Source organism: Equus caballus, chromosome 7 (genome assembly GCF_041296265.1).
Source record: "Equus caballus isolate H_3958 breed thoroughbred chromosome 7, TB-T2T, whole genome shotgun sequence".
Lineage (NCBI taxonomy): Eukaryota > Metazoa > Chordata > Mammalia > Perissodactyla > Equidae > Equus > Equus caballus.
Genome location: NC_091690.1, coordinates 25,831,064 through 25,856,576, shown reverse-complemented (window position 1 = coordinate 25,856,576; position 25,513 = coordinate 25,831,064). Strand labels below are relative to the sequence as shown.

The 25,513-nt window shown below is 50.2% G+C and overlaps 1 protein-coding gene across 9 annotated transcripts; it reads left to right on the top strand.

The window, feature by feature from the left end:
* The first annotated feature begins 584 nt into the window (after window positions 1-584).
* On the top strand, window positions 585-23,712 carry BACE1 (beta-secretase 1). Of its 9 annotated transcripts, none has more exons than XM_023644882.2 (9): window positions 585-1,810; window positions 15,753-15,841; window positions 17,326-17,542; window positions 18,051-18,188; window positions 18,900-19,034; window positions 20,005-20,106; window positions 20,460-20,609; window positions 20,870-21,041; window positions 21,708-23,712. In XM_023644882.2, exons 1-9 carry the CDS (start codon window positions 1,550-1,552, stop codon window positions 21,947-21,949), a joined length of 1,506 nt encoding a protein of 501 aa, XP_023500650.2. In that variant the 5' UTR covers window positions 585-1,549; the 3' UTR covers window positions 21,950-23,712. The 9 variants fall into 9 exon arrangements, with proteins under 9 accessions (XP_023500650.2, XP_070129768.1, XP_023500652.2 ...); XM_023644884.2 differs by having other exon boundaries at window positions 1,036-1,810; window positions 18,126-18,188; XM_023644881.2 differs by having other exon boundaries at window positions 1,081-1,810; window positions 17,305-17,542.
* The last annotated feature ends 1,801 nt before the right edge of the window (window positions 23,713-25,513 follow it).

Here is a 25,513-nt window from a genome sequence, read left to right as displayed (position 1 = left end):
AGCCCAAATTTAACAGCTATGCCACTGGCCGGCCCCTGCTTTGTAACATTAATAACTCTTGTTCCCTTTTGTCCTCCTTTTGAGTTAGCTATATGGGATAGGAGTGGTGAAAACGGCCTTCCCTTTCCTAAGCCTGACTTTAAGGGGAATAACTGTAGCCTGTTACTATTATGCTTTCTACGATTTCCGTTATCTTGTTTAAGAAGTTTCCCCTTAGCATTTATCAGAACTACTGAATTTTAACAAAAGCTTTCCATATTTGATAAATAATATGTTCATATAATCATATGGCTTTTCTCCTTTAAGCTATTAGAGCTCTAAAGCTTTTTGTTTTAAGCTCTTACCAATTAATATACAGATACTTCTCGGAGTGATAACACTTCAAAGCTGACGTCAGTCATTTACCCTCAGTCTGACTTATAGCACAGAAATCAGGAGGGTCTTGCGGATTCCCAGTGTCTAGGGTGGAGGTGAGGGACAGATTCAGATGAGAGCAGTCCCGGCTGCTCTCACCTGTCCACAGAGCGCAGGCTCCGGGGAAGACAGACCGCCCCACGCTTTTCCCCTTTGGACCATGCTGATGCAGTCGGCTGCTTAGAACACCCTTCTAGCCCCCTTATTCTTGCTCCTCCAATCTCTGCTCGTGGAAATCCCACCCATTCTTTAAGGTTCAAATTAAATACCACCTCCTCCCATTGAGCCTTCCCAGATCCCCCAGAAGTCCCCCAAGTCCCTACTCCTTAAAGCCACATCATTTTGTAAGGTGCATGTGCATTTTATTTCTCTCTGTAGCCCCAGTGCCTGGCAGAGTGCCTGGCATACAGTGGCTGCTCAATAAATGCAGAATGAAGGACTGACAGAATGAGAAAAGTCTACCGCCACTCCATCCTGACCGCCCTTCCCGCCCAGCAAGGACAGAGGAAAGCTTTCCCGCCAGGGTCCTGCAGGGTGGACTCCATCTCGGCAGAGGGCATCCCAGACCCCTCACCAACCCCGGAAGCTGGGCTGCCTGCCATGGGAAGACTACACTTCCCAGCGATCCCAGGGAAAAGCGAAAACCCTTTGGCTTTGACAGCCACCGCCACAAGTCTTTCCGCCTCCCCAGCCTGCCTGGGAGCTGGGAGCTGGATTATGGTGGCCTGACCAGCAAACGCAGCCGCAGGAGCCCAGGACCCCTGCCCCTTCCTCCGCTGCCGACCCACCAGGAGGACCAGGAAACCAGCCGTGACCTGCCATGCCCGCCCCTCCCACCCCCCCAGGGGGCCAGAGCCCTCCTCTCCCAGACCTCTGCTGAGGCTGGATGCCGGCGGCCAGATGTAGCCAGCCTTCGGATCCATCTCCTCCCCTTCTCTCTCCTTGTGGATTTCTCCGGCCTGATACCCACAGCCTGGACGGCGGGCTGGCCGAGGGGCCTGCAGGCTCTGGAGCCCCGATGCCTCACAGCTCACTCTCCTGAGAAGCTGCCAGCAGCGCCCAGAGTTGGGGGCAGGCAACAGGGACGGACGTGGGCCAGAGTGAGCCCAGAGAGGCCCGAAGGCCAGGGCCCACCATGGCCCAAGTACTGCCCTGGCTCCTGCTGTGGGTGGGCTCGGGAGTGCTGCCTGCCCGCTGCACCCAGCCGGGCATCCGACTGCCCCTGCGAAGCGGGCTGGGGGGCGCCCCCCTGGGGCTACGGCTGCCCCGGGAGACTGACGAGGACCCGGAGGAGACCGGCCAGAGGGGCAGCTTTGTGGACATGGTGGACAACCTGAGGGGCAAGTCCGGTCAGGGCTACTACGTGGAGATGACCGTGGGCAGCCCCCCACAGACGGTAAGGTCACCAGGCCAGCCCTACCCTCCTTCCTGCATGAACAGAGGGGACACAGGCCGGGGATGCAGCATGTTGGCCTCTGCTAACATGGGCAGGATGGCGCGGGCAGGAGGGACCCTCTCTTAAACCTTTCCTTTGGGACTCTTGGCAGAAGTCATCCCCGGAGCTCCTCTTTCCTCCCTCCCTTCGCCTCACAGGCTTCCCAATCGCCCCTGTCTGACTGCCCTCCCCTTCCTGGCAATCTCACACATACCCCCTCAGTAAGGATCTGGGGCAAGAGAAACACTTGAGTCGGGGGAGGCTGACTTGGGGAAGGGTCCCAGCCACAGGGGCGCTAGGAACAGGTGTCAGCCCTGGCCGAGCCTGAGTCTCCCAACCCCACCACTCTCCCCTCCTCTGGTGTTCCGGGAATCTGGGGTTCTGACCATGGTTCCCAGCACCTGAGGACCGAGGAATCCTGGCAGAGTTGGGTCAGCCCTTCTCTCCTGCTGTCTGGGCTGCCACAGGGACAGCAAAGCAAGGTTCCCGAGCTCCTCTTGACCTCCGCTCTAGCCCAGAAGCCCTGGGCAGACTCTTGCCTTCCCCTAGCCTCTCCTTCCTCCCTCCTCCCCGCTCTGCATTCTGCACTCCAGCCCCTCCCCCACCCCATGCCTCCGGAGCAGAGGACAGAGGGGACTAAACTGAGCCTAGGAAAGGACAAATCCTAGCAAAGGAGCCAGAGTCCCCTTCTAAGAATGAGACTCTTCCATGAGCTGAGAGGTATTGGGGGGATGGGGGCATGGCAGCGATGGAGGAAACACTGCCAGCTCTCCCCATCCTTCCTCACAACCCTCCAAGCTGCCTCGTGGGGACTGCACCCCCTGCGCCCCTGTGAGTGGGTGGGCGTGTGGGCATGAGCAGCCCTCTGTGGGGTGCTGTGGCTGACCTCTGGGTGCATTTGCCTCCTCTGTGGGTGAGTCTGGGCATGGGTGGCAGGATGGTTCTGTCTGTGCTGGTGTGTGTCACCTTGAATCTGAGCCTGCACATCTCTGTGAGCCACCCTCCTCCCCCGGATCTGTGTCCCAGAGGCCCGTCCTTGGGAGGGTCTGTGAAGGTTCAAGTGTGCCTGTGTGTAGAGGGAACAGCCACTCTTCTCAGGACTTGCCAGACAGCACTTACACTGGATCTGGGAGAAACGTGGGTCCCTAGCACCCAGGCCTACCTCCCAGCTGATCCAAGGTTCTGTCCTTCCCCCCGAGCCCCCCTCCCCCTTTCCTATGCATCATAACTTCCCCAGAAACAGCCTCAAGTCAGTGTGAGGGTGGAGCCTGAATCCAGGGTCCCTGCAGCCTGAGCCAACAGTGTGCAAGGTATTGTCAGGGAGCAGGGAGATGTCAAGACCTGGGACTTACTCTTGTTCCTGCTACTGATGTGCCACGCAAACTGTGCACAGACCCTGTGACGTGGACACAGACGGGGCTGTGAAACCAACAAGGGCTTTGTGGTCAGACAGACCAGGAATTCCAGCTCTACAACCCACAGCTTTTCCTTTTCCCAGCTGTGTGGCCTTGGGCAAATTGTACAACCTCTCTGAGGCTGTTGCCTTGTGTTTAAAGTGGGTGAAATGGATCTCCTTTGCAACATAATTGTGAGGATTAAATGAGACCGAGTAGGTGAAAGCACCTAGAACAATGCACCTGAACGCATAATTGACCTCCAATAAATATGTAGTCATGGTTGGTTTCCTAACTTGTCTGGCCACTTCTGCCTCCTCTGTGCTATGCAATGAAGCATAAAAACTTGGGTGTTCTGGGCTTCCGTGTCTACACGTGTAGAACTGAGGGACCAGTTACGGTACTTCCCTGGACCCCTGAGACAGTGTTTGGGATACTGGATACTGGGATGCTGGATACATCCCCCAGCCCAAAAATTGACAGAGAGTAACTGCCCAGTCAACGTCAGTTCCTTCTCCCTCCTTCCAAGGAGAAGGGGAAAGTGAGCTTAAAGTCCAACACCAGCCCGAAGAGCTAGTGCCAGGGAGACCACGATTAGAGCAACTCTGTGGTCTCCCTATGGCTTCAACCCAAGCCAACGCCAGCCTTCCCTGCTCCCGTGATGACTCTGATTCTCTCCCCAGCAGTCTGCGAGAAGGATGCCCTTTCTCCCTATTGTAAGCACCAAATGAGAACGTGAACCGCAGAGTACTCTGAATGAGTGAAAGTGGAACTTGGGGAGCACTTTCTCTGCGCCAGGCAATTAATTGCTGGATTTGGGGGAGCTGATCCACAAAGAGATAGAAGATACACTTTCTGCCATCAAAGAGCTTAGAGTAGAAGTGGCAGTCTGTGCATTAGTTCAAGGTAATCCACAGCAGTGGACTCAAAGTGAGGACCCCAGACCCTTGTCATCACAGTCTGTTAGAAATATAAATTCTCTGGCCCCAGACCTACAGAGTCAGAATCTCCAGGGCTGTGTCTCAAGTTTGAGAAGCACTGATCTATAGTAGTCCAGTGAGTGAGTGCTGTAAGTGTTCAGGAGGAGCTCAAATCAAGGAAGGCCTCGCACAGGAGACGTCAGTGAGCAGGGTCTTGAAGGATGGGTAGGAGGTGGGAGCCATTCCCAGTGGAGAAATGGCACCTGTCCCACCAAACTGTAGTTGCTCTTTACATGAATGTCTACTCTTTCCCACCCTACCCCTGAGACCAAGGAGGCCACAGTGAGTGAGAGAGTGAGGTGTGTGTGTTTGGGCTTATGCACGTTTGCTCAGGAGACCGTGAGAAACCCAGTCCAGCTAATGTCACAGGTTTGGGTAAAGAAGATAGAGCCAAATTGCCAAAAGCCTTAAATGTCAAGCTAGAAGGTTTGGACCTCAGTCTGAAGAAATAAGGGGAAAACTGAATTTATTTGTGCAGGGGAATGACATAAAGAAAGCAATTGTTTACAAAGAGACATCTGAATTTTAGAAAGAATGGAACTGAGAGATACAGGCTGCAGGAGGCTCACAAAGGTCCAAGTGTGAGGCACTATAACAAGAAGGGAATGAGGCTGTGATAAGAGGGAAAGGGAAGGGATGACGAGGATGCAAGGAACAGCACGAGGCAGATGGACAGGACTTAGTGACGTCATGTGAAGAGTGAGGAAGAAGGAACAAAAATGATTTTGAGATTCTGATCTGGGGTGAATTGGAGAATAATAAGACCATTTGTGGGAGCAGGAAGGTTGGCAGCAGGGGATGGTTTAGTAGTACTTGTGTACACACATATATTTGTATTTATGGTTGAGTTTATGTGAAGTTCTAAAATATATTCCACATAGGTTATGTTGGTCTTTACAGTAATTCCTGCAATGTGTATAAAAAGTCTTATCATTCAAAGCTTCCAGCAGAAGAAATGGGAACTGAAAGTTGAATAATTGGCCAGGTGGCACGCCCGTAGGCTGAGACCCTGCCTCACCCTTGATCTCCCGACTGCACCATGCCACCAATCTGTGTGTCTTGGGGGAGAAGAGAGAGTTTATCATGAGCAGCCCCCTCCATCCTCCCATGACACCCGCCCGTGTCTCCCTTCCTACACTTGTCGCAACGCATTGTAACTGTTTTTGTGTTTGTTTCCCTCATAAAACGTCAAGCTCTTGAAGACAATGTCTTTTACATTTTTTAATTTATTTTTTTGCAATGTCTCATCCCTCTTTATCTAATATCCATCACAGCGCCAGGCTCAGAACATGCACCTAAAAAACGTCAAGTGAATGAAGGAATACAGTGTAAGACATCTAAGTAGAATGCTGATGGGCATTTGTAAGTGCAGAACTGCAGCTCTTGGAGAAAGTGTTTTCATTCTTTCACTTAAATGAAAGGACAGCATCTCATTTTAATGATATGAGCATCACTATCCAAACAGAGGATAATGCTTTAATTGTTAGCATCAAAATCTGGTGATAGTCAATTCAGTTTAACAAATGTTGGTTGAGCACCTACTGTGTGCAGAAGAGAAAAATAATGTCATAGTCTTAGCGCTTGGAGAGCTCATGATTTGGTGTGAGACACAGACATAGAAACAGCTAAACACCATACAAGACCGAATGCGTTTGGTACAAAGAGAAGACAGTGAGTCTTGGAAGTGCAGAGAAAGAAGTGGCTACTTCTGAGATGACGTTAGGAAAGGTTTGCTGGAAAAGGTACCATTTGAATATGGCCTAGAAAGATGGGAAAGCTTCGCTAGTTGGAGGGATGTGGGGACACTTCATGAAGAGAGGCATGAGCTGTGCTAAGAAGCTGGACGCTGTGGTAGGGATGCTGTGAGGCTGGGTGGAGTTTGGGTTTTATTCTGGAGGCCGCAGAGAGTCCTTGGAGTGTATGAGAAGGGGAATGGTCTAGTATAGTTTTGGTTCTAGGAAAACAACTCCAGTGTGGAGAATAACTTGGATAGTCTAGAGCCCAAGACGACGATCTCAGGATACAAGGGCCTGAAAGAGAGTGTGGCGGTGAGGACAGAAAGGAGACGTCCTCAGAGAGCTGGCATTCCCACGTCGGTTCCACCACCGGGTGTTCTCTGCCCTGGTGAGGGAGAGGGAAGAGAAGATGGTTCCCCTCCTTTTTAACTCCTCTGACTGCGTGTGTGCCAGGGAACACAGCAAAAGGAGCAAGATTTTAAAGCACAATATAGTTCACCAAAATTCCGTGTTCATTATTCTGCTTTAATTACAAGGCATAGGTATTAGCATGTCCATTTGGGGGATAAGGAAACAGGCTCAGAGAGTGTAAGTGGTTTGCCCAGAGTTACTCAGCTAAGAGCAGAGCTGACGTTCAAATCCAGGTCTTTAAATGCCAAGTCCAAATCCTGAGTCTTTCCAGGGTTCTACAGTCTGGGACGTGTTGGTTGACTTTGAGATGCCAGGGGACCATTCCTGTGGATCCAGCAACCAGCTGAGAATGGGGATCTGGAAACAGGAGAAACATCAAGACTGGACAGGTAGACTTGGGAGTCGCCTGCAGAGAGGTGGTTGTGGAAGGGAAATTAGCACACGGACTTGCTCTTTGAGAGAATGGAGAGAAAAGAGGAAAACGATTAGGGAAAGATGTTGGGTGTAGACTAGGGATCAAGGGAGCAAGAGAAAATGTTCAGAGAAGAAAACTGTGAGGATTTGGGGTCTCAGAAACCAAGAAAGGCCAAGTGGCTTTCCTCCCCCCTCCCTAGAATGGTTTTCAAATTGCAATTTGTGGGAGTCTATAAAGGGACCTCAGCGTGAAGGAGAAAGGTAAGCAGGCAAATCTGGACCATCCACCCTCCCCATCACCAAGCCCTCCCCCCTCCCCCCTCCCCCCTGCCCTCACATCTCCCAGCCCTCCCAGAATAGCTCAGCTTTTATTGGTTTTTTTGGGGTTTTTTTTAAGATTTTATTTTTTTCCTTTTTCTCCCCAAAGCCCCCCAGTACATAGTTGTATATTCTTCGTTGTGGGTTCTTCTAGTTGTGGCATGTGGGACGCTGCCCCAGCGTGGCTTGATGAGCAGTGCCATCGCACCAACGAAACACTGGGCCGCCTGCAGCGGAGCGTGCGAACTTAACCACTCGGCCACGGGGCCAGCCCCAGCTTTTATTGTTTTTATACAGTAGAATTCCAGGTTTGTTTCCTTCCTTCCTCCCTCCCTTCCTGCCTTCCTTTCTTCCTCCCTTCCTTTCCTTCCTTCCTCCCTCCCTCCCCCTCCTCTCTCCCTCCCTTTTCTTCCTTCCTTGCTCCCTCCATCCCCCTCCTCTCTCCCTCCCTTTCCTTCCTCCCTCCATCCCCTCCTTCTTCCTCCCTTCCTCCTCCCTCCCCTCCTACCTGGCTGGACCTGGTTGGGCTTCAGGTTGCACACGGGACTTTTCTAGGACCCTCATGCTTTCATTTCACACACTTCTCCTCCTCTGCCTCCCCAGATCAGGAAAGAAAGAGTTCAGCTGAGAGTGAGGGGCGTTGAGAAAGATTGTGACCTCTTGGGTGTCTCCAATAAAGGGCTAAGCAGAAAATTCTGGTCGAAAATCCAGGAAGAGAAACATCTCTCAGGGAAGCCCCTGTACTGACAACTGATTTCTGTTTGCTGGGAGCCATCTCTCTTAGGGGCCTGGGCAGTGGAGAGTTCTGGGAAGGAGCCAGACCGCTTTCCAGGTTCTAGAGCTGCCCTGAGCTTCCCTTGGCAGGTTGGGCTCAGAAGGCTGGAAAGCATTTGCTGATGCTCACCCGCCACATCCTCAGGTGCTGTAGCCAGTGGTTCCTGAGAGGGAGGAGATGCTCCCTCTGAGGAGAATGATGAATCAATAGTCCTAAGGGCTCATATGGGGGAGCCAGGACACCTCGGTCTTTTCTGTCAACTCTGACAAAGCCACAGAGCAAACTGACTGAGCTCCCTGCCTCTCCCAACCCGGCCTGTCCTCTCTCCCCAGACCTCCTGAACTGTTAGCACCCTGTGAATGCCCTGTCTGCTGCCCACTGTAAACCCACTGTGTCCAAGCTGGAGGTCTCCTTGATTGGCCTCTTGGGGTTGGGGAACCCCACCAATTATTCTCTTCTAGTGCCTGTGGAGTTTTCACTCAATAGCACAAGGAGTGAACCCCGGTAACTCCCAACGGCTTGCGCAGACAAGCCCGTGTGCTGAGCATAACCCAGGTGGCTGGGGGAAAATGGGCTTATGCCAGACATCAGCTGCGTTTTCAACTGAGGACAGACCCAGAGAAGATTAAAGCCACTGCAACCTGTGGGTGGGACAAGGTTAGACAATAGGAAGGACTTGCTGTCTGACAATGAAAAGCAGGTAGTTAACAGCTGCTGGGATACCTCACAGACCAGGGGCTTTCCAGGTAGGTTCCATGGAGGCTGAAGGTGCTAAAGAGATGCCTCAAGAGCCACCACGGGGACGGCGGTAGGGGATGGAGACGGAGGAAGTAAAACCTCTTCCTCAAGGAGAACATCTCTGCTTTTTTCTCTTTGATACACTGGGATCCTGCATGAGATTGGAAAAGGGTTCTGCTGCTTAAAAAAAAGCTTAAAAACCATTGTCTTAAATCTGTTCTTTAAGAACAGACATATATTTTCATATTTATCATCTCATTTGAATAGGAAGCACTGATAAATGTTAATGGAGCTGGGTTTGGGGCTGGGGGAAATGGAGCATCCTGTCTGAAGGGAGAAGGGTATACTAGATAAGGTTTGGGGTGACCCAGACACCTTGGGATTCCTTAAAAAAACCCAGCCCAGAGTGGAGTAAGGTGCACCAGGAAGCCTGCTCGCTTCCAGGTATCGATTGCCAGCTTCAGCCTGGAGAGTGAAGGAAGACACAAGATATGTCTGGGGAAAGGAGTCCATTTCCAGAGGGTCAGCTGACTTGGTCAAGGTGGGAGGAACCTGGACGAGACCCAATCGCTGGACTCAGGAAGGAGCTGTGTGCTCTGCTGGCCCTCAGCCACTCCCAGGTGCTGACTTTAGGTTCCTCGTGTCCTTCCTTGTCCCCTTCTCTCAGCCTTGGGCAAGCTCAGGTCAGGGAATATCCACTCAGGAAAGCGGATGAAGCCGGCTCAGAAGGCTCGGAGACCAAGGAGTCCTGAAGTCACTATGATGCTCTAAGAACCTGGGTGGATAGTCAGACAATTTCATGGCTATGGTGGGCATCAGTTGTCATCATCACCATGCACAGTACCAGATGGAAAATCACCCTTGCAAGGTCCCTGGGGCTGAGAACTAGTAGCAAGAGTCTGTAGGGTCACTTAGACCTGCAGGAAATGAGGCAATTACTGTCAGTTAATTAAAAAAATCATTATGGAACACCTACTGAGAGCTAGCTAAGAATTAGACAATAAGGATACAAATGTGCTCCCTACCCTTGTGCAGCTCATATTGTGTGGGACAGAGAGACATTAGATAAACGATTAAAAGTTTGATGAGAAGTATACAAAGAAGCACAGGTGATACTGAGGACCTGTAAGAGAAGGAGACTAATCGTGTCTGGGGGCATCAGGGCAAGACCTTTGGGAGAAAGGATGTTTAAACTGTGACTTGAAAGGCGAATAGAAGTTAGACAAAACAGGGAGAGACTGTTTGGGGCATAGGAAACAGCATATGCAAAGGTGCAGAGGTGAGAGAGCACCACACTATTGAGAAACTTCACAAGAAGCATGGTGAGGAAGGAGAAAAGTGATGAGAGATGTTCAGTGGAGTTGACCTATGGTTGGTTAGATGCCCCCAAGGGTAAGGATCTCAGTATTTGATTCAGATAGTTTTGTATGAGTTATTTGATGCTGTGTAGGAAACTACTCCAAAATTTGGTGGCTGGAAAGAAGAGCCATTTTGTTTCTCAGGATCCTGTGGGTTGGCTTGTGGTTCTTCTACAGGTCTTACCTGGGCTCACTCATGTGGCTGCATTCAGCAGCTGGGGCAGCTGCGGGGCTGGACAAAGCTGGGCTGGCTGGACCTCTTTCTCCGTGAAGTCTTTCCTCCTCAAGGAGGCAGGACTGAGCTTCTTCACATACAGTTTCAGGGCAGCATTCCAAGAGGTGAATTCCAGTGCACAAGCACTTATCAAGCCTCCGCTTTCCTCCTTTGCTGATGTCCCATTGGCCAAAGCAGTCATGGCCAAGCCCGCAGTCAATGTTGGAGGGGTCACACCAGGGCATGGATATGGGAGGGTGTGATTCATTAGTGTAACAATCTACCACATGCTTCCTTCCCAAACGAGAGAAACAGGAAGGTCAAGGAGATGAAGGATCAGACTTGGAGTTGGCTAGAACCATCAGATTCTTGTCCTAGCTTTGTGGCTTATTGTGTAAGATGGGTCAAGTTTCTTACTCACTCTAGGTCTCAGTTTCCTCCTCGGTAAAGTGGAAGAAAGGCACATCCACCCTGGACCTCTCTAACCTGTTTCTGCACTGTGGCTAGAGTGATCTTTTCAAAGGGCAAATTTGACCATGTTACCCTCTTCTACATCTCAGCTTTAGCTAAAAGGCTTGTTAGACAAGAGGATAAGAGCCCTTCCTCCATTAACCCTGAGGCCCACATAGACGGAAGTAGACTTCCTCTTTAGTAGGAAGAATTAGAGTTAAAGCCCCTCCCAGAGGCTTGCCAAAGTGGTAAGACCCTGGGATAGGCTACCAAGAAAGGCTGTGGATCTTAATTAACTAGACGTCTTTCAGAATTGGAAAGGATCCCCATCTCTTCAGACTAATGCACAGATAACTCCCAAAGGCTCTTTTCATCCAGAAGAACCTGAGCTATCCCTGTCTTCGAGTGAGAGCTGGGGCCAAGATAGGTGGGTTTTGGGGAACAAAGAGCTTATCCCAAGCTCATCAGAGCCATACCTATCTTATCACCCAAGATCTATTGTGAAAACCAGGGAAGCCTCCACTGAAGAGTGGACTGCAGAGTGAACCAAGCAGGTGTGCCTTTCCCTGTGGGGCTTGTTAGCACTTCCCATGAAGCTGCCTTCCCTCAGAGGCCCCAGGGGGCACATTTGTTTGTTAAGTGATTGGCACTGACCTAGCCCTGACCCCAGGCTGCAGCCCCCTGGGCATCTATAGGCTATAGCTACGGGGACTCCTGAGTGCGCCTGGCCCCAAGGGATGGGGAAGAGGTAAGATGGCTCCAGGACTCAGGCTGCTGAAGACTCTCATCTTGTGTCAAACCAGGGGGCCTGGTGAGAGGAAGGCAGGTCTGAGCTACAGACACTTCTATCACCTAAAAAGACCCACTGTTTGAAAGCCAGTGAAAGCTCCTCCTCCCCCAAAATAGGGTGGATGAGCTCTTTCTCCTTTTCTTTCCTTTAACCATTCATTAATTCAAGAAACACCTATGCCAGGCACTGTGAGATACCCACTAGGGACACAATGGGGATTTTTAAAAAATTAGATTAGATACAAGAGAAGGTGCGATTCAATGTGAAATTACAGGGTGGCAAGTTCTATGGAAGCTTTTTTTTTTTTTGAGGAAGATTATCCCTGAGCTAAGTGCTGCCAATCCTCCTTTTTTTGCTGAGGAAGACTGGCCCTGAGCTAACATCCATGCCTATCTTCCTCTGCTTTATATGTGGGACATCTACCACAGCATGGTGTGCCAAGCGGTGTCACGTCCGCACCTGGGATCCGAACCAGCGAACCCCAGGCCACCGAAGCGGAATGTGAGCACTTAACCACTGCGCCACCAGGCCGGCCCCTCTATGGAAGCATTTTAATAGGAGAATATGACCTAGCCTTTTTCTCTTAGGAAGTCCTTTTGGGCTTAGACTGAAGGATGATAGGAGATGAGCAGACACAACCGCAAGGGCAAGAAGGGTGGTCTAGGCACAGTGAATGACTGTGCACCAGCCTTTGCAGGGAGGGACCATGGCTGGTTTGAGGACCTGAAATGAGGCCAGTGTTGCTAGTGGGCAGAGGGCTTGGAGGAGTATGGGACAGGCTAGGCTGGATATGGAGGGAAGGTCGGACCATGAAGGGCCCTGTAGGAAATGTTAAAGCTTTAAGTTTTTAATAGCAAAGGGAAACAATTGACATCAGAGGGTAACATGGTCAAATTTGCCCTTTGAAAAGATCACTCTAGCCACAGTGCAGAAACAGGTTAGAGAGGTCTAGGTTGGATGTGCCAAGACTAGTCGAGAAGCTATTGTGATATTCCTGAATGAGATGATAGCTTGGCCTAGGGGTGGCAAAGGAGATGGCCAGAAATGCATAAATTCAAGAGACTTTTAAGAAGGTTAATTGGACAGGACTTGTTGATGCATTGGATAGAGATGTGAAAAAGAGGAAATGTTAGGGTGTCTCTAAAATTGCTGACTTGTGGAACAGATGGATGGTGACACCATCCACTAATATAGGGAACACTGGGAAAAGACAGATGGGCAGGACTCTAAGGGCAGCTTTGGACATCCTGAATTTGAGGTATCTGTGAGGCAGTTCAATGTGTGCTTCTACAGCTCAAAGAGGAGGAAAAGGCTAGAGCTTAGGACTCATCAGGATGTAAGCAGTAATTGCAGCCACAGCCGCAGCCACGGGTGAGACGTCTCAGGGAGACAGAATAGTGGGAGAGGAGGAGGGCCAAAGCCCAAGCCTTGAGAAGTGACCCTACAAGGTAGACAGAGAAGATATGATCAGAGAGGTGGGAGGCCAACCACAGCATGGGGCGACAGAGAAGAGTGTTTCGAAGAGGGACAGGTCAGCAGTGTTGAATGCTCCGGAGAAGTCAAGTAAGATGAGGACTGATCTGAAAAATGTCTTTGGTATTTGGTGACATGAAATCATTGGTAACTGTAGTAAGGGCTGTTTTATAGTGGAGGGAGGGATAGGGCGAAACTCAGTTTTAGAATGGGTTGAGGAATGAGTGGGAGGTGAAGAAATGAAGACAGCCTGGCTGAGAACTTGGGTTGTGAAGACAGGAGAGAGAGAGAGGGTAACTGGAGGCGGATGTGAAATGAAAGATTTTTTTTAATGAAGAGACTCAAGCATTTGTAAATGCCAATAGGAAGAATCCAGATTTAGGGGGTGGGAGGTGGGGACTGGCATGACGGTTGAATCTACCTGAGGGAAAGGGATGATTAATAGAGTAGGGTGCCTGAGAAGTGAGGAGGGGATTGGCTCCCAAGCCTAGCTGAAGTCCACTCCTGATCCAGGAGAAAGGACAGCTGAGAGAAAGGATGGCCAGCACAGCCGCAGGCAGGTTGCAATGACTGATTGTAGGAGATGAGGGACGTCCCACCTGATGGCCTCTGTTGGGTGAAATGAGAGGTGAGGGCATCTGCTCAGGAGGTTCGGCTGCACGCAACCCTTTCACCACTTATTTTCCTCTTTCAGGCTGCCCTTAACTGCCCTGTTTCATGCGTGTGGTGGCTCAGTTCCCTAAGGCCCCTGCCCTGTAGGAGGCCTCTGTGGGCACAGGAAGGGGAGAAAGGCTGCTGGAAGCTGCCCAAGGGGCTTGCCTTAGAAAAGTAGAAGGATAGGACCAGAAACCACTCCTCTCAGAAGCAGGATCACAGTGCAAAGGGCAGACAGACGGTCAGACATTTGCTCAGGAGGGAATGGCAACTATTTATTATTTCAGTCTCCCACTTTGTTGTGGAGGGTGGAGAGGAGGAGGCAGAGAGAGCAGTGGCAGCCTGACTTCCTGGTATGGGGCTGAGTAGGGGGAAGTGAGGGAGATCGGAGTGGAAGGGCCGTTCCTCCCTGGGCTTCAACCCCCTTTAGGTGGACCTTCCTCAGATGAGGAAAAAGGCTGGGGCTGGAAGGGCAACAAGAGTGACCAGCCCTCCTGGCTGGGGAGGGAGTGGCCTGCAGAGAGAGCTCCTCCCCCTGCAACAGAGGAGAGGAGTGGTGTGGGGGCACCTGGAACAGCTGGGACACAGAGCCCCCAGATAAAGGCTGCATTCCAGTGTAAAAAGTGGTCCTATTTTTCTAGAGCCTGCCAGGCACATACATTCCAGGTAGTTCTCCCTCACACAGCTACGGGGACCAGTGTTGTGGGGGAGACACTCTTTTTTGGGGGTCCAGTGGTAGCAGGGATCCCTGTAAATATGAGGCTGACCTGGTCCAGGGAGCAGAGTCCTAGCAGGGGGGCGGGAGGGGGAGGAGGATCTTGGGGAGTAGGTGGGTGAAGAAGGCTTTTTAATCATTAACCTGGTTGATTGAAATCTGAACTGCTGTGCCTCCAGGTCTATTGATTCTCTGAAAGCACAGCATCTGGAGCCGGTGGCTGCTCAGAGACCAGGGAGAGGGGCAGCGGGAGACGCAGGGGGAGAAGGGCAGGGAGGGAGATGGGCACCAGGCCAGGAGTACGGGCTGGGAAGGAGGGCTGAGGCAGGTCAGAGGGCTGGGGTGACAGTGGAGAGGAGTCTCTGGGGACACGAGGAGGCCAGGAAGCCTGAGTGGGGGCTGGGGGAGGTGCAGTCAGCAGAGCCACAGAGGACCACTGAGAGCAGGAAGGAGCCGGAGGCAGTGAGAGGATCTGGCAGAGAGGAGGAAACTGAAGCCCAGGGAAGCACAGTGACCTGCCCAGGGTGACAAGGTCAGAGCCTGCACCAAAACCGAGGTCAGCTGACTTCACTGCACTGAGAGAGGATACAGAAACGAAGGGCCCTGAGGTCAGGGGAGAAGCTGAAGCAGTGGCAAGAGAGGATTCACTGTACAGATTCCCGTGTTTCTGAGGAGAGGGGCCTTTCCTCTTTTTGCCTGTGAGGACAGAGTAGACATTCAAAAACTGGCTCTGGACTGACTGAGAGAGGGGTCAGGGCATCAGAAGAGATGCTAGGAGAAGGAACCGGGAAGATGCCCGTCCGTATTCATTTAGCCGAAACCAGGGACCTGACAAGATGAGACATCATACTGGGTTCCTGGCTCCCCACTATGTCTGACAGTAGGACTCAGAGGTCTGTGTCACCTCTGAGACACAAGGGGAGCCCTTCATGGAGAGCCATATTCTGGCAGGCAGGGTCAGAAACATGTGGTCACCAACATGCGATCCTGGTCCCCACAGCTCCCCTCGCCAGCGCCAGCTCCTAGAATAGCTCGGAGCTGGAGGGGTTGAGCCAGGCTGCCTGCTGGGTGATATGCTTCCTAGGAGAACCAGAAAAGGAGAGGAAAGGGTAGGCTCTGAAGATAGAATCCGACAGGTACACGACGCGAGGAAGGGCAAGCTGATGGCAGAGAGACAGGAATGGAGACCACACACACGCATGGAGATAACGAGGCTCCGATGACAGAGAAAATGTTATGATTCTACAGAGAAGACAGAAGTGAACACAATGTTTCCAAGGCCCTGAAGAGGATGCCATAGGACCCCCTGTTCCATCTGTGGTCATGGTACTAGCAGGTGCTGGCCTGTCCAGTCCAGCATCACGGAAGCTTCACCCTGGACATTCCAGAGGGAGACTACCTGGCTGGTGGGGTGAAGGACGATGAAGGTGGTGAGCCCAGAGCCTCGTGTCAATAACATCTCTCTCTCCCCTTTCTCTGACAGCTCAACATCCTGGTGGACACAGGCAGCAGTAACTTTGCAGTGGGGGCTGCCCCCCACCCTTTCCTGCATCGCTACTACCAGAGGCAGCTGTGAGTCCTGGGGAAGAGCTGGAGGGAAGAACTCTTCCCAAGGATCCAGGGCCAAAAAGGGTCAGGGGAGGGCTGCAGGGAGAAAGACTAGCTCCTCAGATCCTTTCTTCCTGCTGGGGAACGGGAAGGGAAAAGAAGGCGACAGTGACCAGGAGAGAAGAGTGGAGAGGCAGGGATTGAGGAGGTGTACTACGTCCCTGTAGTAGAGGGCAAGTTGAGGGGCAGCCAGGAAGTTCTTCAGTGCTGAGGCAGGGCAGCTTCCTGTGGGAGGGAAAGGAAGAGCAACTCAAAGCTCTCAGGGCCACCTCAAGGGTCTCATTCTCTCTGCCTGAGTCGGGAGCCACGGGGACTTCATCCCACACTCCCTCAGTGGCTCTCGGTTTTCTGACACCAACTAAGTCTAGGCAGAGCAGGCTGCAGTGACAGCTCCCTTTGCTGTACTCTCACCCATGGGCTACTCCCAGAGGCTTTGTACAGCTCAAGGAAGTGAAGGTTGAAGACGGTTTTTAAGGTAAGAGAGGCAGTGAGAGACGAATTGGGAGTCCCCTTAGCATAAAAGCAGGAAGTGGTGACAGGACATCTAATGTCTGAGGCTTCCCTCAGTGTGAAAACATGAGTAGAGGTTTAAATCTCATTCTTGGCTTCTAGGGCAGATGCCAAAGCCACCTTCCCCATCTCCTGCCTTCTTACACCCCTTCCTCTGTAACTTTCCTATCTAGAAAAGCAGTCAGGGAGTGCGGCATGGTCAGGATCAATGAAAGGGAATTCATTCTAGGTCCTTGTCCCAGTTCCATCCCTGCCCCTCATCACACACACACACACACACACACACACACACACACGCAAGCACACACGCACGCGCGCATGCGCGCTGTGGTTAGCATGATTACACACAGGTGGGGGGTGTCACATGTCGATGAGCATGTTTCACACAAGTGGTGTGTAATACCTACGTGCTCTGCTGAGACGCTTGTGCAAATCCATCCTTTGGAAGAACTTGCTGTAGAACAATTCTACAGAAAGAATGTAGAACCTTCACCCTGCCTGGCACTGTCGTCTACCACTCAGATGGTACCACCGGGTCCCAAGGCAGCAAGAGAGTCAATAGCTTCTTTTCTCTGGGAGCTTGATGGAGCCGGGGGGAGGAAGAGATGCTCACTGGCTGTCCCTTCAGCAGCAGCCAGCATAATACACAAAGCCGAGGCTTGTTCTTTGCAGGGCCTGAGCTTAAGCTATAGGGATATGAGCTATGGAGACAGGAGAGCGAGCCACGGCAATGGCTCCTCTCATCTGTTTGCAAGGTCACTGTACATTCTGTTCTGGGTGACTAATCTAGGGATGGTCTGTTGAGCAGCCTGAAAGCACCTTGTCTTATGTAGAATGCCCCTGAGGTAAGGTATGGCATTTGGGAGTAGGTTGGACGCTGGATCCCTTTACCAGTTGTTGTAGTTATGCATCCACAGAATTCTGCCTCCTTTCCACAGGTCCAGCACATACCGGGACCTCCGGAAGGGCGTGTATGTGCCCTACACCCAGGGCAAGTGGGAGGGGGAGCTGGGCACCGACCTGGTGAGCATCCCCCATGGCCCCAACGTCACTGTGCGTGCCAACATCGCTGCCATCACTGAATCAGACAAGTTCTTCATCAATGGCTCCAACTGGGAGGGCATCTTGGGGCTGGCCTATGCTGAGATCGCCAGGGTGAGAGGAACAAGGCCTAGCCCTAGACACTCTGTCTGCACATTGCACACTGCATGCTACACAGGGATGGAGTTGGGAGAGAGAAGGGGAGGGAACTTACTAAGGGAAGGGAACAAATCAGTTTAAAGGATTATTTAACAGGGGGATCGGGTGGCAGTCTGAATTTCATCCCTATAGAGGGCAGAACTATCGTGAGAGATGCTGTGATAGGCACAGGAACAGACTGTGGTTATTACTGACTCTAAGATCTTTAAGAATAAAAGAGGCCCCCATAAATCTGAAACAGGTTAAGCATATGGGGACCAAAGATCCCATCGATCCTTCCTGTTTGCATTGCCAGTGTCTCTTGCTAACCCTCGTTCCACCAGATCTCAGTGCCTCAAGATGGCCCTTCCCAAGGAACGTCCCCCAGGTTCTTCCTTTTGCCTTCCACTTTAGGCAAGTAGCTGGCCTCTTTCCATTAGGGCCCTCTGTGTGAGGATTCACTCCTTGTCTCTTTCTGCCACAGCCCGATGACTCCTTGGAGCCATTCTTTGACTCCCTGGTAAAGCAGACCCACGTTCCCAACCTCTTCTCCCTGCAGCTCTGTGGTGCTGGCTTCCCCCTCAACCAGTCAGAAGTGCTGGCCTCGGTCGGAGGGAGCATGGTGAGTAGGTCCTAGGCGAGGGGTGGTGCTGGCACTGGGCAGAGACATGGGTACTATCTGCCCCCGCTCCCTTTATGGCTACACCACAGGCTTGGGCTCCACTATTTAGAATCAAGAGAAGCTTCTTTATGAAGCCCCATCCCACTTTTCTTTTTCTATCCTTTTCTTCCTTGCATTATTCCAAAAAGGATTCAAAGCACCTATAGTAAACCTGGAAAGGATGAGAGATGATTAGGAAAATTTTAAAGAAAATGAAAATAAGACCTCTTAGATTAAGATTATTCAGTCTGATGACCAGAGGGCAGAGATGTAAGGGGTTTAAAAGTCTATTTATTAATTAGGACAAATTGCAAATGGTTCTCTATCTCCAACAAGCAGAAACAATAAAACTTATAATAGAAGCAAATAATCATTCATTCAACATTTATTATGTCAGTTTAGGTTTAAATAACTTTATATCAAGGGCTGTGTGATTCTGAAACAAATAATTAAAAATCCTGGAAAGTCTCCTCCCCTGAACACATTCTTAACACATTTAAGAAACTATAAATCACTTTGGGGCATGATTTGTTTAGAAGCAGGAAGAGGAGAAAGGTGACCTGTAGTGGGCCTCGCCGCTCCCCAGGAATTACTGATCCTATTGCTTGCTCTCTGGGTGACTTGCTGTCCTTCTGTGCTGGCACTCTGGTACCTGCCTCTTTTTCTCCCTAGATCATTGGGGGGATTGACCACTCACTGTACACGGGCAGCCTCTGGTACACACCCATCCGGCGGGAGTGGTATTATGAGGTGATCATTGTACGGGTGGAGATCAATGGACAGGATCTGAAAATGGACTGCAAGGAGGTAATAAAACCCAGGGGGAGAGGATGGGGGGAGGCAACATAGCGTGAGGTCAGACCCTGAGTCATGAGGTTGGGAGGATGAGGCAGAGGTGAGGAACTGAGGAAAGGGTTGGGGGCTGAGCCTAGAACAGTCAGGAGCTGAACGGTCACACAGCAGGACCTGAGGTTGGGGTAGAGACTGGCAGAGCACTTCCACAGGGCCCACGTGGCTTATGGTCTCGTAAGGAAAAAAGCGTGTCAGGACTCTGGTCACTGCCTTGCTTTCTGGCCTGGGGCAAGTCGTCTGCGAGGCAGTGTGATATGGTGGAAGAGTCCAGCTTTGGAGTCAGAAAGACCTGGGAAGCAAGAAAGACCTGGGTTTCTAGCTCTGCCGGTTACCAGCCATGTGCCCTCAGGCAAGTTACTATTTTGTGTTTCAGTTTTCTCACCAGCAAAATAGAGGTAAAAATGCCTTTTCCAAAGACTGTGGTGAAGATAGAGAAAATGAATAAAGTGTTTATCCCAGCGCCTGGCACACAGTGGTATCCAATAATGGCAGCCAAACCATTTGAGTCTTCCTTACCTAGGTTCTTAATGTATGTTAAATTAGAATAGATATAAAAATACTATAAAAAGTTCAAAGCACTATACAAAGTATTTTTATTTTCAAGATTTGGAGAATGCCCACCCATGATAGTGAGAGTTAACATTTACTGAATGCTTCCTCTGTGCCGGGCACCATTCTAAGTGCTTCAAATGTGTTAATTTATTTAATCTTATAACTCTTTGAGGTAGGTACTATTATTATCCTCATTTTAAAGATGAGGAAACTGAGGCACAGAGGTTAAGTAACTTGCCACCTAAGAAGTGGCAAAGCCAGGATGCCAACCCAGGCAGGACTGAAAGTGGTCTGACTCACCCCTCCAATTCTGGCCAGAGCCTGACATCAGAAAAAGCTTTCAACCATTCTAACTCTCTCTTCTCCCTCTTAGTACAACTATGACAAGAGTATCGTGGACAGTGGCACCACCAACCTTCGCTTGCCCAAGAAAGTGTTTGAAGCTGCTGTCAAATCCATCAAGGCAGCCTCCTCGGTCAGTGGGACTAAGGACAGGGGTACAAGAGATGAGTGTCAGAAGTCTGGGAAATTCCACATTCCTCAACAAGAACCAAGATTTCTACCCCCGGATCCTTCTACTTGGATCTCTTAAAACTGTTGTCCTTTATGGGCCTCAGTTTGCTCATTACACAATTCCCCTGGTACAGAGTTTTGGCCTCACTCTCCTGCTCTCTTCCTCTAATCCTTGGGTTTCAGCTTACCTTTCCCCAGTTTGGATAGTCCACAGAAAAGCAAATCGAGGGCCCAGTGAGTGTTATCTGAAAATGGGAGAGGTGAGACGGTGACAGAGGCTGTTCCCTCATGGCTATCCCTTTATTGCCAACACAGACGGAGAAGTTCCCAGACGGTTTTTGGCTTGGGGAACAGCTGGTGTGCTGGCAAGCAGGCACCACTCCTTGGAACATTTTCCCAGTCATCTCACTCTACCTGATGGGGGAGGTCACCAATCAGTCCTTCCGCATCACCATCCTTCCACAGGTACGTCCCCAACCTAAGTCAGTAGGATCCCAGGAAGAGGAGAAAGTATATATTGGGAGATAGTGAGCAGGCGTGGCTTCTCAGGATTTGGAAGACAAAACAGATGAGTGTCCAGTGGTCAAGGGCTCTTGGAAAAACCAATCCCTCTGAGCTCAGGGATGACAAAGGGAACTGCCTGAGGGCCTAGATACGTAGAAGGCAGAGGTGGGAAGGACGGGTTGAGGAAGACACACTGTCATGCTTTGATTGCTTATACTTAGCAATACCTGCGGCCAGTAGAAGACGTGGCCACGTCCCAAGACGACTGTTACAAGTTCGCCATCTCACAGTCATCCACGGGCACTGTTATGGGAGCTGTTATCATGGAGGGCTTCTACGTTGTCTTTGATCGGGCCCGAAAACGAATTGGCTTTGCTGTCAGTGCTTGCCACGGTGAGAGCACCAGGGATGGGTGTGGGCCAGTCTATCCATGTTCTCCCTGTCCAGCAGTTAGGACACTGGGGCCCCTTTCGGGGTGGGAGGTAGTAACAGTTGCCTCAAGCCAGTGTCAACATATTGTGCACAAGCTACTGTCAGTGCCCATGCTTTTTGTATTGCCTGGCACGGTGACCCTGCCTGGATTGGTCAGTTCGGTTGGAGACCCAGAGCAGCAAGAGCTGCCTAAGCACCTTGGGAAGCTCCAGATCCCAGGGCAGCAGGCTGAGCCTATAGTGACCCTGTCAGCTGGTGTACAGAGAGGTTGAATGCTACTTTGGAACGGTGGAAGGGTCTTGCAACGGGACATCAGCAGTGACAGGTAAGTTTACTACATACATATGGGGCTGGCTTTTTGGTCAGCACAGAACTACTGACTTTTAGGTATCATTCCTACTGGGTAAGTATACAGGAAAGGTTGTTGCTCCCCAAGACCTGGGAGGAGCCAGCCCTCCACCTAGAACCAGCTTTCTGTCCTGCTCCTAAATATCTCCAAGGAAGGGGATTCTACAGGCTCCTCAGGGCCTAATTTCCAGGCCTCACTATCAGGAAGTTCTTTTGTTGTATAATCAAAACTGCTGTGTGATAACGAGAACTGCCCACTCCCATCTGCCCTTTCTCCAGTGCACGATGAGTTTAGGACGGCAGCGGTGGAAGGCCCTTTTGTCACCCCGGACATGGAAGACTGTGGCTACAACATTCCACAGACAGATGAATCAACCCTCATGACCATAGCCTATGTCATGGCTGCCATCTGCGCCCTCTTCATGCTGCCACTCTGCCTCATGGTGTGTCAGTGGCGCTGCCTCCGCTGCCTGCGCCATCAGCACGATGACTTTGCTGATGACATCTCCCTGTTGAAGTGAGGAGGTCCATGGGCAGAAGACAGATTCCCCTGGACCAAATGTGGGTGGTTCACTTTGGTCATGAGTAGGAGACACAGAAGGCACCTGTGGCCAGAGCACCTCAGGACCCTCACTCCCCCACCAAATGCCTCGCCTGACAGGAACAAAGGAAAAGCTGGCAAGGTGGGTTACAGGGATTGCACCTGTAGGAAACAGGAGAGGGAAGAAGGAAGCGCTCTGGTCGCAGGAGTACTCTTGGTCACCTCAAACTTGAGTTGGGAAAATTCTGCTGTTTGAAACTTCAGCCCTGAACCTTTGCCTGCCATCCCTTTTGAATCTCCAACCCAAAGTATTCTTCTTTTCTTAGTTCCAGAAGTAGTGGCATCACACCCAGGTTACCCCCATGTGTGTCTCTGCAGAAGCCTGGCAGAGAAAGAGCCAATCTTGTTTTCCTGCTGGCCACAGTCAGTAGGAGCGGATGCAGTGTGCTATTTGCTTGAGAGACAGGGCCTGCATAAACAAGCCGAACATTGGTGCAGATTGCCTCTTGAACCAAACAAAAAGTTAGAGTGAATATTTGTGCAAATGGGGGTGGTTGGAAGAGGAGAAGGAGAGGCAGCGCAAAGACAGGGAACAGTTGGGATCAAAGCTAAGAAAGGCAGAAACATGCCCACTCGCCAGTCCCAGTTTTAGACTTCATCTCCAAGACAGAATCCCATCTCGTAAGATGGGTGTTACTTCCCAATGTTTTCTTCTCTGTGGTTGCAGCCTGACCAAAAGTGAGACGGGAAGGGCTTACTTAGCCAAAAAGCTCTTTTTAGCTCTCTTAAATGAAAAGTGCCCACTGAGAAGTTCCAACTAACAAATGAATTTCTACCTTATTAATTCCACTTGCCCCACCTGAACCCTTTACTCCACATATGATAGGTGGCACTGAAATAGCCCAACTCCCCTAAGCCCCAGGTGCCCTGTGGGAAAGCAATTGGAATATAGCAAATACAGCAGGGCTGGGCTTTGTCTTCCTGGGTACATGTTCACTCCCTCCCCTAAACTCCTACTCCTCTGGAGCTTTGCAGCTGAGGTGCTAGAATAGATAGGAGACCTCTCCTACCTAATCCTTGAAAGCAGAATTCTGAAGATTCATCCAACAGGTATCGGGTTGATGCCCCATCCCTCTGCCTGGATTTCTTCCTGTTCAGCTGTTAAGTAGTAGTAAGATCTTTACATAATACAGCAGTTTCATTATTCTCTCACCCTCTAATGTCCCTCCGTTTATTTGGCTAAGGCATCCCGCAGGGGCACTAGTATTATACCAAGAGTGTCAGGAGCACAGGGATTTCTGGCTCTAGAATCATTGCCTTCAGTATCAAGGCTGCCTAGAGAAAGGATGGCAGCCACAGGGCTTCCTTATTTCCTTCACCACAAGAGTCCCTCGATGGAGGCCATTCTTTCCCCCTATCATCTCTCTACTCCCCACTCCTAATAGTACCTGGGTTCCCAGGCTGGTTCTTGGGCTACGTAGTGGGGACCAAGTTCATTTCCTCCCTATCAGTTCCAACACAGACGCCTATGATACCACTGTTAGTGGGAAGAGCTGAATTATTCTGGCATACCCACTGCATCCTATTCCTGTCTGGTCAACACACTGCTTCCAGGTATGGGACTTGCCGAGTGTGGAATTTCCTGATGAGGGAGAGGGAAATACAAAGAGGGCCTCTGGAGATCCTGGCCTCAGCCAGCTGCCCACAAGCCATAAACCAATAAAACAAGAATATTGAGTCACAGTTTTTTTATCTGGGTTCTCTTCATTCCCACTGCACTTGGTGCTGCTTTGGCTGACTGGGAACACCCCATAAACGCAAAGACTGACAGGAAGACTGGAGACTGTCCACTTCCAGCTCGGAACTTACTATGTAAATAAACTTCTAGAATTGCTACCGTGAAACGAAAATGCCACATTCTGCTTTATAATTTCTACCCATGTTGGGGAAAACTGGCTTTTTCCCAGATCTTTCCAGGGCATAAAACTCAACCCCTTCATTAGTAAGTCTCATTGTCCTATTTTTTTTTTAAGAGAAAACTTGTACTTAATTTTCTTTTCACAGTTACTTCCTTTCTACCCTGAAACTATGAACTCTAAGTGTAAAAAAGAAAATCTTGACAACAGCTTCTCACTTGTAAAAATATGTATTATATACCTCTATTTTTAACTTCTACTCCAGAAAAATGACTGCCCCACCCCGACTCGCTGCATTAGGGTCTTTCCCATTGGTCGGCACAGCTTTTACCACGGCAGCCAGTAGACAGAGGGAGAGGACAAGGGTGGCTGCCTTCAGACTGCCCTGAGCAAGAAAGAGAGGAGCGACAGGGAGGCCCCCACTCCCATGCACAACTCTACAGAACACCGGTCCTCCAGCAACAGCTGGCTTTCGGGGGGCTTTTACTAGGAAGCAGTTAAGCCCCCTACTCTCTCCTTTTATTCTCTCTACTCCTGTAACTTCAAGATTTGTGGAAAATAAACAGAAGATTCTTTATACCCATTTCTAATTTCTAAATTTTCAGGGGGTAATGAAAAATATCGCAGGTGGCCCAAAGGCTCCTGCGAAGTTGAGGGGAAATAAAATCTTAAGATTACAAGATTAAAAATGAGTCCCCCTAAATGAAGAGAACAAAGGAACTGGTCTTCCATTTTGCCACATTCCCTCTTCATGACACCTATCAAGCTGGAGATGTTAATATTTCATTAACCAAAGAAAGTCATCTGACCTCTACAGGGGGAGTACTCAGGCCATTTCAATCGCCCTACAAGATACCAAGGAGGTCCCCGGAAGTCCAGCTCCTTACACTGATGCCAGTCAATAAACCCAGGCAAGTAAAGCAAGAGAACAGAAAGAATATGTCCACGAGCTGACAGCAAGAAGGAAAGACAAAGGAAAGAGTAACAAAAACAGAGAGGAGAAAGTTTAGTTGGATCTGAAAGGAAAAGTCTTTGCTACCCTGATATGTACTGCTAGTGCCAGTAAGCATTTCCAGGTCCCAGAATGGGAAAAATGCAGCTGTTGGTAATATAATGCCCTTTCCCTGGAGCTAATTTTTTTTTTTTTGATTAACACTCAGTTCTTACTTGTTTAATTTCAAGAGAAGAGAACTGAAGCCCATTCCTATAGCAGTAAAGATAAAAGGACAGGAAAAGATTCAAAGTTCTAATAAAGTCACAGCTTTCCCAGGAATGAACCTAAAAACCAGAAGTGCTCAATAAGCAGAGGTGGAAAAATGATCTAGTTCCAGATAGCTATCCATAGAACAAATGACTTATAAACTTGAAACCCAATCTCCCTTCATATCACTTTGGTCTCCATTTTTCCCAGGACAGGAAACATGTCCCCCACAGCTTTCTTGCTTCAAAAATTAAAACCTAGTATCCCAAGATCATTCTGAAAGAAATTTTGCACAGACATCTCTTCACCCCAGTGCCTGCCTGGAGCTTACCCAAGGTCACCAAACAACTTGGTTGTGAACCAACTGCCTTAACCTTCAAGGGGAAGGGGGCTTAGCTAGACTTTTAGAGCAGAAATGAAAGGGAAG

Excerpts from the sequence above, each read along its gene's own strand:
- BACE1 (XM_070273666.1), top strand. The coding sequence starts at position 1,550 with ATGGCCCAAGTACTGCCCTGGCTCCTGCTGTGGGTGGGCTCGGGAGTG. Across the intron at positions 1,811-15,752 it reads TGGGCAGCCCCCCACAGACG|CTCAACATCCTGGTGGACAC; the intron begins GTAAGGTCACCA and ends TTTCTCTGACAG. Across the intron at positions 20,107-20,459 it reads CCATCAAGGCAGCCTCCTCG|ACGGAGAAGTTCCCAGACGG; the intron begins GTCAGTGGGACT and ends TTGCCAACACAG.